The 18,022-nt window shown below is 46.7% G+C and overlaps 2 protein-coding genes across 2 annotated transcripts in view; one reads left to right on the plus strand and one right to left on the minus strand.

Annotated features, from left to right (window-relative positions):
- Positions 1 to 315: 315 nt before the first annotated feature.
- Positions 316 to 10,008, plus strand: LOC139349487 (ATP-dependent RNA helicase DHX8-like). The gene is made up of 23 exons (XM_070990341.1): positions 316 to 464; positions 611 to 696; positions 775 to 841; positions 933 to 1,024; positions 1,170 to 1,276; positions 1,375 to 1,701; positions 1,892 to 2,036; positions 2,250 to 2,441; positions 2,539 to 2,626; positions 2,714 to 2,811; positions 3,571 to 3,718; positions 4,206 to 4,387; positions 4,470 to 4,664; positions 4,750 to 4,935; positions 5,025 to 5,235; positions 5,316 to 5,497; positions 5,608 to 5,748; positions 5,894 to 6,049; positions 7,378 to 7,515; positions 7,614 to 7,742; positions 7,936 to 8,132; positions 8,330 to 8,509; positions 8,933 to 10,008. The coding sequence occupies exons 1-23, from the start codon at positions 362 to 364 to the stop codon at positions 9,150 to 9,152; spliced, it is 3,570 nt and encodes a 1,189-aa protein (XP_070846442.1). The 5' UTR covers positions 316 to 361; the 3' UTR covers positions 9,153 to 10,008.
- A 29-nt stretch (positions 10,009 to 10,037) lies between these two features.
- etv4 (ETS variant transcription factor 4) overlaps positions 10,038 to 18,022 on the minus strand; it is a 29,530-nt gene continuing 21,545 nt past the window's right edge. The window contains exons 8-12 of the mRNA XM_070990342.1: positions 15,008 to 15,076; positions 14,248 to 14,295; positions 13,164 to 13,336; positions 11,539 to 11,640; positions 10,038 to 10,570 (exon numbers count right to left, since the gene is read on the minus strand). Coding sequence (XP_070846443.1) covers positions 10,343 to 10,570; positions 11,539 to 11,640; positions 13,164 to 13,336; positions 14,248 to 14,295; positions 15,008 to 15,076 — 620 coding nt within the window. The 3' untranslated portion in view covers positions 10,038 to 10,342. The remainder of the gene's footprint in view (positions 10,571 to 11,538; positions 11,641 to 13,163; positions 13,337 to 14,247; positions 14,296 to 15,007; positions 15,077 to 18,022) is intronic.

Consider the following 18,022-nt stretch of genomic DNA (forward strand, 5'->3'; position numbering starts at 1 on the left):
CAGTGCTTCTACTTAAGTGAAGGATTTCCCCCATTGTGGGATAAATAAAGTCTGTCTTAGATCTGAATACTTCCTCCACCTCTGAACTTACAACAATGCATCTTTGTATATAAAGCATTTACTTTGCAAAGTGACTAATTACTGTATCAAGTTAATGCAGTAGAATTAAAAAGTACAACATTACCCTCTGAAATGGAGCACAAGTCTAAAGTAGTATGAAGGTTTAAATGTAGAAACTGTAAATGCTGTTATCCGCCTGGTGGCCGGTAGGGGGCAGCCGCACTGAAGCACGTCGTTAGAGCTCAAACTAAAGACGGAGAAGTAGAATCACTTCCTGCGTAGGTCATAACAAACAGGAGAAATGGCTGCTTTAGACGAAATTAAACGTCTTGAATATTTGTCTTTGGTGTCAAAGGTGTGCACGGAGTTGGAGAATCACCTGGGAATAAGCGAGAAGGATCTGGGTAACGTTTCTTTACGTGACAGCGTTGTTCTCTCATCTCCATTCTAACGTTAGCTAACTTGCTAACGCTTAATCAGACACAGGCGTGATCATGGTAACTGTTTCAGTGTTAGCATAAATGGCTAAACACCAGTTGCTCTTTTGCAGCTGAATTCATCATCAGCCTGGCCGAAAAACACTCAACGTTTGAGGCATTCAAAGCAGTTCTGTGTGAAAATGGAGCAGATTTTACAGTAAGTGTGCAACTTGCAAACATGTCTTCGTGTTTGTTGTATTGTGTTTTCTCTCTCAACACATGTGTCTTTTTTCAGGATACCCTTGTTGGTAATTTACTCAGACTTATTCAAACTATGCGACCCTCGCCATCCACAAGTAAAGGTACGGAGGCCTTTAGTATATTTTATGTTCTGATACCTTATATTTCACAGCTGTATCTCCACTGTTCAATAATGTCTGTTGTGTGTAACAGCTCATCAGCCAGAGGTCAAGCCAAAGAGTGAGAGGGATCACCTGAGAGAGAAGTATCCTGCTTTATGTAAACCAGATGCTCCTGTGTGGATGGTAAGGCTCATTCTTCTCACATTCTCTGGTAATCCTCTAAAATACAGCTCGCTGTCCATCAGCAATAGCATGAATAGTACGTTTCAGAGGCAGCTGCAGTTTGTAGTATTTATGGAGGTGTCAGTAATCATTACATCTCGATCAGATTCCGCCCGGCAACACGGTTAAAGATGATGAGCAGGTGGCAGCGGCAGCCATGAAGGAGCTGGAGATGCTTATGCCGAACTTCTGTGGAACGAGCTCCGCTAACGAGTAATTAAAATGTGTTTTGTCCCATATTTTCCAATTCAGTTACTCTTTCACACACTTGAAGTGGAAATTTGACCTCTTTTTTCTTATTGGCTGCTCAGGTCGGACAGGAATTTGCACAGCGACAGAGGTCAAGACCCGGCCAGGGAGAGCGGACGTAAGCGAAGTCGTTCTCGCTCCAGATCGAAAGATCGCGACGGAGAAGCGAACCCCAAGCGCAGGAGGAAACGGGTGTCCCGCTGGAGTGACCGTCCACCGAGCCCACGCAGAGACGATGACAACAGCAAGGAGGACGGAGACGCTGACCGCTGGCGAGACAGACATGTGGACCGACCTCCGCCAGAGGAGCCTGTCGTGGGCGACGTGTACAACGGCAAAATCAGCAGTATTATGCAGTTTGGCTGTTTTGTGCAGCTGGAGGGCCTCAGGTTAGTCAGCTAAAAGGTCTGCACAGCCTTCAGTTCATGACATAAGACAAGCACACAGATCCACCAGATGTCATTTAATGTCACGCTCAGATTTGTTTTCAGCCGTGTCTGTCTGTCTGTCTGTCTGTCCTCTGTCTTCTCCGCGTATTTGCACCTCGTCTCCTCTCCTGCGGTGTGTCACTGTCTGCAGAAAACGCTGGGAAGGCCTCGTGCACGTCTCAGAGTTGCGCAAAGAAGGACGTATAGCCAACGTGGCTGACGTGGTCACCAAAGGCCAAAAGGTGAAGGTCAAAGTTCTGTCGTTCACTGGAACCAAAGCCAGCCTCAGCATGAAGGTGAGTCATGTGAAATGATTGAAGAGAAGTTGGTCTGAACACCAGAGTGAAAGGAAACGTGCTGTAGGTTATTAATCGGGCATTGTGCCCTACTTTCAGACAGCTGCAGCCTGCTGGTTAAGATGCATCGCATATCTGCTTGTTTAACATGCCTCCATCTAGTATGATAGTTTCTCAAATGTCGGCGAGAAATGAGCGGTCACGTGTTTCCAGGATGTCGACCAGGAGACCGGAGAGGACCTGAACCCCAACCGGAGACGAAACCTGGACCCTGCAGTCGGTGACGAAGCCATGAGGAACCCTGACCGCCCTGTTGAAGCCAGCGTCCTGGAAATGGAAGAAAACCCATCAGAGCGAAAACGGCTCACGAAGATCACCGACCTTGAAAAATGGGAGATCAAGCAGGTTTTTATCCAACACATCCACACAGAGAACTAAAACAGCTTCTCAGAGGTGAAGTGTTCCTTCACTTAATATTAAAAAATGGTTTCCTCTCGTTCAGATGATTGCAGCCAACGTACTTCCCAGAGAAGAGTTCCCAGAATTTGATGAGGAGACGGGAATCCTTCCCAAAATAGACGATGACGAGGGTAAGACTCCAAACTCTCTTCTTAAGATTTGGCTAAATGGAAGTTCGACCGCTGATAACATCCCTTCTCTAACGCTTCCCTCCACAGACGAAGAAATGGAGATCGATCTGGTCGAAGAGGAGCCACCGTTCCTGAGGGGCCAGACGAAATGGAGCGTGAACATGAGCCCAGTGAAAATAGTAAAGGTACGTCTCCAGACTCCAAGAGGTTCAGGTTTAACGACCTGCAGGTGGACGATGTGGTCACGCCCACCAGCCTCATGGTAGACTGCTGGGCACTTCATCAGAGTTTATTTGTGTCCTCTTGTTACATCACTGCAGCAAGGTGAAGTTACACCACTAGAGGTCAGCAAAACTATGATTTCCAGGAGCTGTTAAATGACTCTTTAAGCTTTAAAAATAGTTACTGTCCAAAGGAAACCACCAAAGACAGACCTCTGCCTCTCATCTCTACAGACACATTAAAACCCATCAGGCTTCTAAATAGTAATTATGTAATATATAACCTTTGTTTGTACAACACCTTTCAAACGGGAATTGCAGCTCAAAGTGTGTAACAACAAATCGTGTCCACTAAGTGAGGGCTTTACATAAAAAGGACAGAATGGACATAAAAACAAATAAAAAATGAATGGAAGATAAGACAGAGGATAGAACCCACTTGGTAATGATAAAAATGATGAAAATAAAATAAAGACAATGCATAAAACAACAGAATAATATAAAATATAGGTGAAAAAGAATTGCAGCAGCTGTTCCTTTCCTTGCCTGTAGGTGGTGCACATGAGCACATGCACGTCTGATGTGCTGCTGCTGTTGCTTGTGTTGCCAGCAGGTGGCGCTGGTGACTGCAGCTCTGCAGCTGGATGATGGCAGCTGGGTCTGAGCATTGTGTGTTTGCAAATACTGCAGCCGTTTCAGTATTGTTTTCATTTTGTCCGTCAGAATCCAGACGGCTCTCTTTCCCAAGCGGCCATGATGCAGAGCGCTCTGGCTAAGGAGAGGAGGGAGCTGAAGCAGGCGGCTCGCGCGGCAGAGATGGACTGCATCCCCACCGGTCTCAACAAGAACTGGATTGACCCGATGCCGGACTGTAAGGACCCGGGCTGCAGCCAGCTCTCTATAAACCAGGCTGCAGCCCTGATGTGTGATTTCTTACTGTGGTTTTCAGGCATCGGTGGAACAAGCTCACAGAAATGACCTCCATCCGAAAGAGTCAATGTTGTGTCAGAGATGTAGAATTAAGACAATAAAATGTAACCATCTGTCTTGTGCCAGACCTATTACACTGTTAAATTGTTATCACGGCATGGCTGGAGATGGTTATCAGGCTTCCACATGAGTTTACACTGGCACACACAGTCGTAATGCGCTGTGACTTCCGCAGCCCGAGGATGTCTGAGGCTTTACAAGTTCCTTCCTGGTTACTACCGCTGACTCATAGTTTAATACAAAAAGGGCTTGTTGGGAGGTTCATTATCGTTGCAGTTCATCTTGATTAAATAAAACCGTAGAATCTCGGAGGTCACGGTGGATCTTGCTGGAGCTTTACATCAATTCTGACGTCCTCTCCTGTGCAGATGAGGGGAGGCAGATCGCTGCCAACATGAGAGGCATCGGCGCCATGCCTGTCGACCTGCCGGAGTGGAAAAGATACGCCTTCGGAGGGAACCAGGTGTCGTACGGCAAGAAGACGGAACTGTCCATCCTGCAGCAGAGAGAGAGTCTGCCTATCTTCAAGCTCAAGGAGCAGCTTGTTCAGGTGTGAGCGGCGGTGAGAATCGACCTGCTGAGCCATCAGCGTTTTTCTCTCCTCAGTCTTCATTCATACTTTGTCTCCACAGGCGGTCCATGATAACCAGATCTTGATTGTAGTCGGAGAAACCGGCTCCGGTAAGACCACGCAGATCACTCAGTACCTGGCAGAGGCCGGCTACACCTTGCGGGGGAAGATTGGCTGTACGCAGCCCCGTCGTGTGGCCGCCATGTCAGTAGCCAAGAGAGTCTCTGAGGAGTATGGCTGCCGTCTGGGCCAAGAGGTGAGCGGCCGCCTCCAACAGATTCCTAATGAGCCTTTTCTCCCTCGTCCAGCCTCCAGCAGCCTGTTCTTTGTTCTGATTTCAGGTGGGTTACACCATTCGTTTTGAGGACTGCACCAGCACAGAGACCGTCATCAAGTACATGACCCACGGCATGCTGCAGAGGGAGTGCCTGGTGGACCCAGACATGAGCCAGTATTCCCTCGTCATGCTGGACGAGGCCCATGAGAGGACCATCCACACCGATGTGCTCTTCGGTTTGCTCAAGAAGGTGTTTTACCTTTTCCAAACCATAATAAACGGCTTAAGTCCATTCCCAAAAATGCCATTTTCACAGAAAATTCCTTCTGTTTCTTTCAGACAATACAGAAACGCAAAGACATGAAGCTGATCGTGTCCTCCGCTACGCTGGACGCCGTCAAGTTCTCCCAGTATTTCTTCGAAGCTCCCATCTTCACCATCCCAGGTCGAACCTTCCCAGTGGAGATTCTGTACGCCAGAGAGCCTGAGACGGACTACCTGGACGCCAGCCTCATCACAGTCATGCAGATCCATCTCACCGAGCCTCCAGGTCTGATCGTGTCACTTTTTATCAGGATTTCTCCTTTTTAAACTTAATAGTGTTGTAACCCCCGACCCTCCGTTGTCCAGGTGACATCCTGGTGTTTCTGACTGGGCAGGAAGAGATCGACACCGCCTGTGAGATCCTGTATGAGCGGATGAAGTCTCTGGGTCCTGACGTCCCCGAGCTGATCATTCTGCCTGTTTACTCTGCTCTGCCCAGCGAGATGCAGACCAGGATCTTTGACCCTGCGCCCCCAGGCAGCAGAAAGGTAATAAATGCACCGGATAAGAGCAAAGCTGTGAGTTGTTAAGTGTTTTTAGAAAGTGAAACCAGTTATTTTTACTTATTTACCAATACTAATTTTCTGTTTACCTCCAGGTCATCATCGCCACAAACATCGCTGAGACGTCTCTGACCATCGATGGAATCTACTACGTGGTGGATCCTGGCTTTGTTAAACAGATTGTGTATAACTCTAAGACGGGCATCGACCAGCTGGTGGTGACTCCCATCTCACAGGTCTTCAGTTTTAACACTTTTTAGAAGTAAACGTTTTGCATTTGTCCTGTTTGGTAACCTGGGCTGAAAAACAGAAAAGAGCATCATGGTGATGATTTGATCGACGTCTCTTTTCTACATGCATCCCTCTGTGCTCTGTTTCCAGGCCCAGGCCAAGCAGAGGTCCGGTCGAGCCGGCCGAACGGGCCCGGGGAAGTGCTACAGGCTCTACACCGAGAGAGCCTACAGGGACGAGATGCTGGTGTCCAATGTGCCGGAGATCCAGAGGACCAACCTGGCCAGCACCGTGCTGTCTCTGAAGGTAAAGCCCTGAACATGAGTCAGCCCTCACCTGTGCTGCTTTCAGGTAGCGTTGATATCTCCAGCGCTGCGTTCAGGGATCATTTCTGTGTTTCCTCTGATTTGTCGGTTTAGCATAGTCGTTGTCTCTTTAAGCTCTGTCCATGCAAGTGAGCTTAACGTCAGACTGCAGATTCACCCTTTGATCATGTCGAGCGTGAAAGAGCGTCTGCGCTGAGCGGAGAGCACCATGCAGGAAATGAAGGAAAATAATCCTCAGATTCAGTCCGCTGTCTTCAAAGAGGGGCTTCGTATTTGCAGTCCTAAAGTAAATAAGGCTGGTGGGATTATCTGCTCGGTCGCTCAGATGATATCTGAAGGCAGGGGCTGTGCAGACCACGTGGAGCCCCCCAGGATTCGATTCTCAGGCCGCTGTTATACAACCTGTCCACGCTCCGTCCAGGTCAACTCGTCAGCGACTGTCCACAGAGCAAGCAGACAGCTGCATGGAGTTCAGCTTCCTTCAGTTAAATTAAGACAGGATGGGAGCCGAGGTGGGAAGTGATGATTTTACTGATACCACCAGTGCTTCTGCTCATCGCTCTGATTCTTTGTTGATTCTCTTATTGATTGCTGATGTGGAAAAGAACAGCAGGCCTCCACAGGTTCATCCTCTCTCTCTGAAATGTGCAGCAGCAGCTTTGTCTCATCAACTGGAACCTGCGATCGATTCCCATCCCGTAGGAATCACTGCATTTTGCAACAAGGATGAAAGAATGAAAGTTATTGCGCGGCTTGATTCCAGATCTGAACTTCAGCAGCAGCATGGACGCAGTTACTAAATCAGCAGTGTCCAGACAAGACTTAGAGGCTCATTATGCGTTTGTTCCCGGCAGAGTCGACTGCTGTAAATACTGAAAAGGTTTCTCCAGAAAGTCCATCAGACAACATCTGTCCAATCAGAACGCTGCTACTGAGTTCTAACGAGAACCGCGAGCACTGAGCACATCGCTCCTCTTCTTAAATCCAGCTGCTGAAGTGCTGCTGCTGGTCTATAAATCACTCAGTAATCTCGGGCCAAACTCTGTGTCTGATCTCGGATCAGACCATAAACCCAGCCGGGCCCTTTGATCTTCAGGAAGCCGTCAGCTGGTAGAACCTCGAGTCAGAACCAAACGGGTGAAGCTGTTTTTAGCTGCGATGCTGCACACAGATGGAGCCAACTGATCTCACATGCCTCTGACATATGTTCCACAGATAAAGTCGAGAGGTGAACGATGCACGTCTTTAGAAATGTAGATCTGGACATTCTTCCAGTCATAATGTCCATGTTACCTTCTTTTCTTCCAGGCCATGGGCATCAACGACCTCCTGTCCTTTGACTTCATGGACGCTCCTCCCATGGAGACTCTGATCATCGCCATGGAGCAGCTCTACACTCTGGGAGCTCTGGATGATGAAGGCTTGCTGACACGGCTGGGAAGGAGGGTGAGGCGAAGAGAGTCTGCTCAGATTGTTATTTCAAGGTGTTTTATATCTTCTCTGTGCTTGAATGGCAAAGTGACAGAGATCTTATTCTGGTTCAGATGGCCGAGTTCCCTCTGGAGCCCATGCTGTGTAAGATGCTGATCATGTCCGTCCACCTGGGCTGCAGCGAGGAGATGCTCACCATCGTCTCCATGCTGTCTGTGCAGAACATCTTCTACAGGCCAAAGGTTTGTGCCTCAAACACCACAACAGTCCTGCTGACCAGATCAGACGCCTTCAGTCAGAATTACTTAGATAAGAAACGTGTAAAATGAGTTGATTCACCGTCAGACCGACGAGCTGTTTTCAACATTTTTAAAGAAATAACTAACATCAAACTCAAAGGCCACAAAAACAAAAGTTCAATCCTTCCATTTTCAGGACAAACAGGCGCTAGCCGACCAGAAAAAGACAAAGTTCTTCCAGCTTGAGGGAGACCACCTCACGCTGCTGGCCGTCTACAACTCCTGGAAGAACAACAAGTTCTCCAACCCCTGGTGCTTCGAGAACTTCATCCAGGCCCGCTCCTTAAAGAGAGCTCAGGACATCCGCAAGCAGATGCTGAGCATCATGGACAGGTGTGAAAGTCAGCCGTTTGTTTGCTTTCTCTCCGTATTTCAGTGTTTGTGTTTGTTGAGAATGGAAATTCAATTGCAGCTGGATTTGGAGAAAATGTCACTCAAGCATAATCTCTGATCAGACGTAAAAAAGCTGCCGTTTGAATACAGATAAACCATTTTTACACAAACAATAAACAACACCAAATGCTCCTCAGACACAAGCTGGACGTGGTGTCCTGTGGAAAGGCTACAATGAGGGTCCAGAAAGCCATTTGCAGCGGTTTCTTTAGGAACGCTGCCCGGAAGCACCCACAGGACGGGTACCGTACCCTGATCGACCAGCAGGTGGTGTACCTCCACCCCTCCAGCACTCTCTTCAACCGCCAGCCAGAGTGGTGAGTCCTGATGGTGATCCAGATCCCACAGACATCGGTCAGGCCGTAGAGCTGTTAGTGTTGTGGGCGGATGGATTTCTTGTATATTATTGATAAAATCTTTAGTGTAGAATAAAGAAAATCTCTCAAATGTTTACTGATTACAGCTTCTTAAAGCTGAGAATTTGCTGTTTTGTATTGATGTAAATTCAGTGTGTTTTGGTTTGACTGCTGCAAACAATTATCATTTTCATCCTTAATTAATCTGCTGATTCGCCCAGGGAGGCTTCCAATGTCTGCCCAATCGTCCAAAACCTGACAGCTGATTCATTTTCTGTTGATTGATTAATACTTAAATGGTTTCAGCTGTATTTGTGACTTATTGTTGATGACATCAGCTGTAATCGTCATTAACTGCACTTTGTCCTCCGTCCCGTCCTGCAGGCTCGTGTACCACGAGTTGGTGCTGACCACCAAGGAGTACATGCGGGAGGTGACCACCATCGACCCCCGCTGGCTGGTGGAGTTCGCGCCGGCTTTCTACCGAGTCGGCGACCCGACGCGCCTCAGCCATCAGAAGCGGCAGCAGAAACTGGAGCCTCTGTACAACCGCTACGAGGAACCCAACGCTTGGAGAATCTCCCGCGCCTTCAGGCGACGCTGAAGAGCTCCTGAGCTGCACGGTTAAACCAGGTGGACAAACTGTGGTGCGGGTTCATAATCGGCCACTAAACGGCTGAGAAAAACTCTTTAATTTCACATTTTCATTCCAACCTTCGACCAGAAAATGGTGATTAAACCTTCATCGCCTTCTTGGAAAGTCTTTCACAATATTTAAGACTTCTCTGTTATACTTCATTTTGCCTTGTAAGCTACAATGCTCAGTATTATCTGTATTGTATTTTCTGTGAAATGTTTAAAATACAGGTGATTTAAGATTCTTTTAAAACTGCAGCCGTGGCATTTGTGCTTTGCGATTGCAGATAAACACTGGATGGACTTTTGTTTTGTCCAGTGTGGAGGATTTAGAGACCCGCTCCATCTGTAGATATAAAGAGCTCATCGTGAGGTAACGAGAACATGGTTCTTATTTTTGGGTGATCATACACTACTGAAACGTTTTCTGCCGTCTCACACACTGGTCCTTCAATTATTCGGCCTTGTTTGCATGAAGTGTTTGGGCCAAAGGCTGTTTTGGTTGAAGAACTGTGCAACATTTTGGGAAATGTGCTTCTGTGCAGTAAATATGAAGCTGCCAATTAGCTTAGCTTAGCTTAGCTTAGCTCAGCATTAGGACTAGATGTGGGGAATCCGCCTACTATCCCATTTGAAGCTCACTAACTTGTATCTTGTTTAAACCATGAAAAGGCTAGCTGTTTCCTGTCTTTATGCTAAGCTAAGCTAACCAGCTGCTGGCAGTAGCTTCATGTTTGATCTTTGTACAAAACTCTCAGCCAGAAAGCGAAGTAGCATGTTTTTTAAAAAGACGTTGAACAGTTGAATTAAAAAGTAAAAGCATGAAGCTCCACGTGACTCAAAACAAAAACACAGAGGAACAGCCTGGACTTCAGTTTGGGTATTATTATGGGTATTTATTAAGCAATCTCTTCAACCACAGTCATGTTTATGGATTGAATAGGCCTCAGATGTGAGAGGAATGCAGCTCTTAAAAACAAAACAAAAAAATCCCTAATGAGATTAATTTAAAACAAAAACACCATAGCCTTATATACAAGTGGATGGGGTGGGCATGTGCAAGAGGTGCGTGGGGGTTCAGGGTGTGTATGATGATGGGTCGGTACAACAGGAAGATTTCTGAAGGAGGGGAGAGAGGAGGGAGGGCGAGGGCTGGCTTTAGTACATGTAGCCTTTGGAGTAGGGCTGGGGGCCCATGTTCTGGGGGGCTTGTTCCGCGGTGTAGGGCACTCCCTCGTCCAGGTGGGACAGGGGCACCGTGTCCTCCTCGTTGACGTAGCGCTCGAACTCGGCCTTCAGGCTGGGCCGCTGATTGTCGGGGAAGGCCAGGGAGATGAGGGCCTCGGGCTCGCACACAAACTTGTAAACGTAGCGCTCGCCGGCCACCTGCAGAGAGAAGGGACGCCTCGAGTCACGTAGGATTGTGGGAAAATACAGATTCAGGTGTGCAGTATGTGTGTCTGGACCAGGTCTATTAAGGGAGACGTGATGCAGTTTTCCTGTTTAGGTAACCAGTAAATGATCAGATCTTTACAGTTTTCACCTCTACGTTCTGCACAGTAACACTTTCTGACATGTCGTGATGCTGTCCACATGATCTGAGCTGCTTTAAGTCACTGCTGACCTTCAGCATGTGCAGCTATGATTTACTGACAGCTGGTTGAACTTCAGCGCAGCTCGTCTGTAATAATTTATGACGTGAGACAAAGGTTGAGGCTTAAGACCCAAGAGACAGGATTAAATGAGGACCACTGTCTCATAAACTTTACAGTTACTGTCCCTACACCTACATCGTGGCCTGCTATATGCATCCATAGAAGAATCACCACTTTTATCATTTTATGGTACCACTTTCTCATTAGGCTGAATTTTATAGGCGGTGACTTTACAGCAGTTAAACAATGAACAAACGGTGGGTAAATCTATATATAGAAGAACAATCAGACAATGTATATATCTCTGTGTAGAAGAACAACTGGGTTGCCAGGTCTCTCTGGCTAGTGTTTATCCTCCTTCAACGTAATTTCCTTCGTCTAATTTTAGCAAGTTCTTTAATTCATCGGAAAAACTCTCCAAAGAGTCGTCCAACGGCTTGATTTCTGGACATTTCTGAAGACTAACTGGACCAAAATCTCTTTAGTAAAAGTTTATTAGAATTTAAAACTGCAGACTTTGTGCTATGCTAGAGGACGACCAACAGCAGCCAAAGGGGTTATTTACAACCTGGCAACCCAAAAGTTGTTCTTATTAATGGCTTATAGCTGAAGCATTAATAAATGATTCAAAGTGTTTTATGAAAGTGGACCATAGATTGATGGAGACACATTTCCATCGTGGAAAAGGTTGTTTTGTACCTTCTGCATGATTCCCTTCTCGTAGTAATAGCGCAGAGAGCGACTGAGCTTGTCGTAGTTCATGGCTGGACGGTTCTTCTGCATGCCCCACAGCCTGGCAACCTGAGGAGGAAGACGAGGAGGCAGAGGAGGAAATGGTTACTCTTCTGGTGCAGTCGAGCTTTGGTGAGCTTCATTTAAAGGTGCTTGCATGCTTTTGAAGGGCTTGAGAATACAGCCCTCCTCAAATGACACGTCAACAGAGCAGAACTGTTTGTGTCAGCATTTTTTTCTTCTCCCTGAAGTTCATATTCCCAAAAATGATAATTGGACACAGTTGTGTGTATTTCCACGCTGTGGCCACTAGGGGTCCTCGGCGGCAAGTCGAAGCCATCTCCGCTCTTTAACTCAACGGCGTCAGCATGCCAAGACCAGGGCGAGTCCCCACATGTGGATTCACTTCCTTTTTATGTAACCCATTACCACTTGAATGCAACCAGAGTCCCACAGTGTTTGCAGTGAAATAGGAGTCATGGCTGGTTGTCAGAGGCAGGTCATGAAATACACTCCCAGCCCAAAACTCAACCCTCAGCTGACGAGGGACCACTAACTCTGATAGAAAATTAGTGTCTCACAACAACCCCACACAGGCAAGGGGAAGTAAATCAAATCATTTCGCAACAGGGAGATGATCTTCGTGTTGACAAACATCTGAGGTAGTGGAAGAAACCTTAAAGCTGGGGGGCGGGGAGGGGGGGGCTCAGATTCATGACTCAGGAAGAGACAGGTTGTATCCCACAGTGGCCATCAAGCCAGCAGCCCTGTTTGATCTCTGAGTGTGCTCTCAGCCCTAATTGCTCTTGTAAAACTCTTACCCCATTCATTTTTAATGTACAGTAAAAAGATAATGGAAAACACAGCATAGAGCTCTCCGTATTAGGGCCCACCTAAATGGACGCTGTCTGATTCGTCCAATCAGACTGCAGACTTAAACATCGCAGGAACGTCCCGACCGAAGAAATGTGAGGAGGTGAGAGAGAACGGGGGTGTTGGATGATTCTGTGATAGCGCTCGTCCTTCATTTATCAATGCAGCGTTTGGCGTGTTGAATAATGAATGGGGGACTAATGGAAGATGGATCAGAGAATAGGCCGATGAGGAAAGTGGCCAAATCCCGTTTCTGATCGCTCTAATCTCGGTAGCGCCTTAAAACCCTGCTAACATGAATTCATTCCGAGAATAACTCCTTATCAGATTTATATTAGCATCGTGATCACTATCAACACTTCTCCACTATCTGTGGATGCAGCTGTACAGTAATCCCAGCTAGAAATACTGCTCATGCATTTTAAGTTAGGACATTTAAGCAAGAAATTTGCAGCAGTCCAGTAAACACCAATGTGCGCGAGCTGTAACCCCAAATTCAAGCATCGAAATGTCCCTTCAGAGATCTGCTGATGGTGTGAGGGCATCTGCATTGGTTGCTTGTCTATGATCGTGATCTGCTTTAAACAGGCAGAATACTGCACCTGTTCGGCCAGATAAAAGGAATTTCATCGATTAACACTATGATTACTCGATAAAATTCTGTACGGCATCACCTCCGCTTCCGCAGTCTCAAAAAGAAAAATGGCGTTCAGACGTACCTCTTCTGGTTCAATGAGTTTGAACTCCATGCCGCGGCCGGTCCACGCGATGAAGTGGGCATTGCCCGGGTCGTCCAGCAGGGCCACCAGGAACTGCCAGAGCTGCAAAGAGCCGCGGCGCTGGTAAGGCGTGCCCTCACGGAAAACGCCACCACCCTCCTGCTTCACCTCACCTGGAACGAGGAGACGACAGACTGCAGGTGAGCAGGTTCACAGGCCGTGAATCTCTGCAGCTTCAGTTCACCACAAGTTCATTTAACATTTGATGCATTTTGGGCCACATTAAACTGCATCAGACCATTAAGATCCAGTCATTAAATTAGGGTCTAAAATGGTTCTTGTGTTTCATGGTCAAACATGGTAATGTTGACTAACAACAGCTGAACTGTAGTGAGGCCAGCACTTCTAATCTTGATGTTTCGTGTTTGCATGCTGACGTAACCCGAATCAAATGCTCGTTAATAACGGCTTATCACATTGGCCACTAAAATGGCAGCAGAGCGTTGAGGTGAGACAGAACTAGGAACATTTTGAGGGAAATGAGACGTTGAATACAGAGCACATGCAGCGACAACTGATTACTAAAACTGGGTGCAGCAAATGGGTAAATGGACACTGATGTTCGGTGCTTGCTTGTTTAGCGGTTACTGGATATGTTGTACACAAGTGTGGGAACATGAGACGCTCAGCTAAGTTACTGCTGTTGTCTCAGAGATCTTGCACACTTCGCCGGTTCAACCAGTGTCGACACCCTCAGGCTCTCCACTCAATCTCCTTTAACGTCAATCACCAACACCATGGGAAACTGGCCATCCCCGCTCTCGCCGTGACAGCCCTGTGTCATGTGTTCGGAGAAACCGAACCCACTAACTAAGCTTCTGAGTGCACAAAGACCCATGTACCTCTTACACAAGGATGCCTGACGTCGGTACAAGATGACAGGTCAAGTATAGAGATTGGAGAGGGAGGCTAGGGTTTCCCTCCTCCACCTGCTGTCATCCAGCTAACACCTCGCCGAGTGGGTTGCGTTGTGCAAATGCAAAAGTGTGTGAATGCAGAGGGATTGTGGGTAAAGCAGGCTCACCTTCAAACTTCTCTGGAACCACACGGGAGTCGTTTTCAAACAGATAGCCTGCGAGACAAAGGGAGGATTGTGTTAGAGCTTCAAGGGGCCTTGATCTTAGCACAACTGGGCTGCTCATTTGGGATCTGTGCCAAGCTTTTAGATACCATCCCAACAAAACACAAGGATCCGTCTGTGACGTTAAGCATGTAAGTGCGTACTCTGCTTTTACAAAAGCAGACGAGAGCGCCTCAGTAACAGGGAGAGGATTTCATATGAGAAACATCTGAAAGAGGTCTTTGCTGCCAGTTTCAGGGCCAGTGAGCTTCACATCTTTTAGACCTTTAGGAGTTCTTCTAAAGCGCTTATGTACTAAACACAACTGGTGAAGGAGAATTTAAATTACCCAAAATGGTGCAACAAACAATGAGAGTGAAGGGAAGGATTGTTTTCCTTTTTGCTGGAGAAACAGTGTCCTTTTTCCAGGAGTTATGTTTATTCAGGGATTCTTGAGGCAGGGGTGAGGCGAGAGCCTCTGCCAATGGAAACACACTGCTGGCTGGCCAATGGAAACCCGGACACTCTATGCCGGTTAGCCAATGACCACAGAGCTCTAACCGGTGAAGGCTCAGTGTAGATAAAGCATTAGAGAGGAGGAGATTGGACACATGCAACGTGACATAATGATCATTCCTTCTACTGAATAACGACTAGAATTTGGCAGAAGACTCTACAATGAAGGTTATCGCAGCAGTAGTTGGACAGGAAGTGCTCGTATTACCTTCATTGCTGTGCTGGGGGTTCGGGTAGCCCTCGTTGTGGTGGTACATGGAGGGACATCCAGGCACATCTGTAATGAAACAAACAGCTGTAGGTCAGAATTGTATTTATTTTAACAGTTCAACACAAGGATTGGATAAGTATCCATCCATCATGAACTAAACGTTGTGGCCACAGGGGGTTAATTGTTGAAAAATCATTTGGAGTGAATCTGATCTTACGTTCGAGTGACTAAAAACCCAAACATACTGCTTAGTAAGCCGATATCAGCTTGAGAAAGTGTGTGTATCATCTGCGATATTTTGTGTGATCAGCCCGAACGCTGCAAGGACAAACGCTGCATTTATCATATCACTTCTCTTGTCTCTGGTGGTATTTTTAGGCCATGAGCAAGCACCTTCACCAGACCAGAAAAGTGGTACAGTATACAGTGTCTGCACTCTATCTGGGCACATCATTGACTGACTCAAACAGATGCATTCACCGAAATAGATTTTATATTCCACCGCACAAACCCTCCAGCAAAATTCTGTGCAAGTCGAAACAGTTTCTGAAGAGCAATCATGTTCTAATGAGTTCTGCAAAGTGAGGAGTGCTGCAGATATTATTGTGCTCCACATCCTGTGGCTGCACCGCTCACCTTTGTGAGGCTCGTATGTTTTTCTTTGCTTGTCTGTGCACAAAGAAGAAACAGGCGTGTCGCTCGTTGTTCTGCTTGTGTTGGTCTGCTGTCAACTGTATGAACGAGACAAGCGAGCGCATAAAAACTGAAAGGTGCAGCTCTTTGCCTCCGGCTCTGGCCGTGACTCACTCCTGGGGAATGCAGCTGCAGCGCTGAGCCTGTGATAAGATGCCATTGGGGAAAATCAAGCTCTCCATTCTGGGGCAGCGGCACTCGATCATACTGTAAATAATATCTCTGGCAGCAATGGCAGGCCTCCACCGGGGAGTGATGGGTAGACTGGGTGTGAGAGCGCCGGGGTTAATTGTGTGCTGAGTGGCATGACCATTTTGTCTTTCATGCGACACAATAGCAGTGATTAAGCGCTGGCATGCTAATTTATATGTGAAACTGGAAGTCTGGTTCTTAAGCCTGCTTTCAGAATGAGACTTGTGGCATTTGGCCGTCATTGTTCTCATTGTGCACATTAAAAGAAAACACAGGTGTTGTCATCTTTAAACGCCGTCTACCTCAGTGCACCTCTTTTGCGTGTTCCATTACCTTCTTCACATCACCTTGTTTAGGACTTTCTTTCAAGTAAATGACCCTAAATGGGCGACTAACAGCAGCCAATTTGTCAGAAACCATATTAAAGCTTATGCTTTGTTTGCAGGGTGCATGCATTCAAAAGCTCTTTAACACAAATTATCCAATTAGCTGCTTGAAAGAAACAATATTTTCACTGTGTCTGCAAATTAAATTTACATTGCTCCAACTAAATGGTTCTGGATTAAGGTTTCCTGTTTATACTGATGTGTTTAATTTGATTTTTTAAAAGACTACCTGGAATCCCATGACTAATCCCTCTTAAGAAATTCGTGTTTTTATTTATGCCCTCGACTTGCATCGCTCTTTCCATCCACACAGTTCTGAGCTCAGGGAGATCCAGCGGCAGCCATTAAGGGAGGAGGGAAATTTGTTGGCACATTCATTTGATGACAGCATTTCCAGATTTTAGACTCCTGTCATTTATTATCTCATGAAAAACATGCTGGCTTGTATAAGTGTCCACCACAGAAGGATAAACTCTGATCTTTTCTGTCCCATCAGCTTCATATCGGAGACACTTGTGAGGAAACCCCGCCAAATTCAACGCTCTCCTCCTCCCTCAGAAAAACATCCTTTTGTGCTTCTCGGGGTTGTGCGAGTCCTTGTCTATCCGGTCCTCCTGTCCGAGGTGGGAGTGTAAAAACACGGTGAGTGAAAAGAATTTGGTTGCTTTTTTTGGGGGTCTTATTCTGCATGAAGTGTGCTGGCGTCTGGGGGGCTGGCTTCGTAGCATCCACTAAACAAAAACAACAATAAGCTCTTCTGCTGTCCTGTAGCAGCGTTAGTGCAGGTGAATGAGGACGATGTACGTGGAGTGTTATATTTCTCACTCCTTGTTTTAAATGCAGAGAGGCAAGCAGAGGAGCGGGTTTCTGTTGTTGTTAAAGTGCCTGAGCTGGCCACCCCACCCCGTACCCCCTGTCACCCCCCCACCCATCCCCTCACCCTCTCCCAAAGCCCAGCCAGTGAGAGGTTCGGGTTACTGCGGCCACGCTCATTTTTCCATTATGAGTTCATCTGCCTGCAGAAAAAGGAAGCCGCTGGTGCAACCTGAAACCCCGGAGCACTCCACCAGGGACTCTAGTCTTTCCAGTGCCCTCCATTTTCTCAATGAAATTCCTCTGCCTCTCGCTCACAGAGAGCGGTGGAGGCAGGGAGGGAGAGGGTGAGGAAGGAGGAGTGTAGCTGCAGCAGAAAAAAAAACTTTTTTTCTTTGCAAAGTGTCAGAGAGTTGAAAGGAGGAGTTTTGTGGGCAGGGAGGGAGTCGGGTAGGAGTCGAGATACAGTGGAGAAGTTTGTTTGCCTCTTGGACATTTTGTTCTTGGGTTAGCAGTGCGCACCGGGGAGTGTTTGCCTTTAAAGGGACTTTTCTGCGATGCCAAATCACCCTGACAAATAATCACAACCATTGTTAACATTCCAGATTCAGTTCACGAGCACATAGTGGATTTGCAACACTTGCTTAAAGCAAAAATTAGATTTTATGTACACAAACGACATAAAATGATGCTCAAAACGTCCATATTTCTTCATTTCTCTGTGCCTCGTGATTTTTTTTGTAGTGCACGACCTTCAGTGACCTTACAAACTGACTCGTTGTTGTAATGTAATTTGCTAATTGATTAATTGTTGAGATACTTGATATGACAACCCTAAAAATGTCAAATGTTTGCTGCTTCTAGCCCCTCAAATGTGAAAATACGTTCCTTTTATTTGACTGGTTGTGAATGTTTTTGGGTTTTGGAC

The sequence above is a fragment of the Chaetodon trifascialis genome, chromosome 21 (assembly GCF_039877785.1).
Source record: "Chaetodon trifascialis isolate fChaTrf1 chromosome 21, fChaTrf1.hap1, whole genome shotgun sequence".
In the NCBI taxonomy this organism is placed as follows: domain Eukaryota; kingdom Metazoa; phylum Chordata; class Actinopteri; order Chaetodontiformes; family Chaetodontidae; genus Chaetodon; species Chaetodon trifascialis.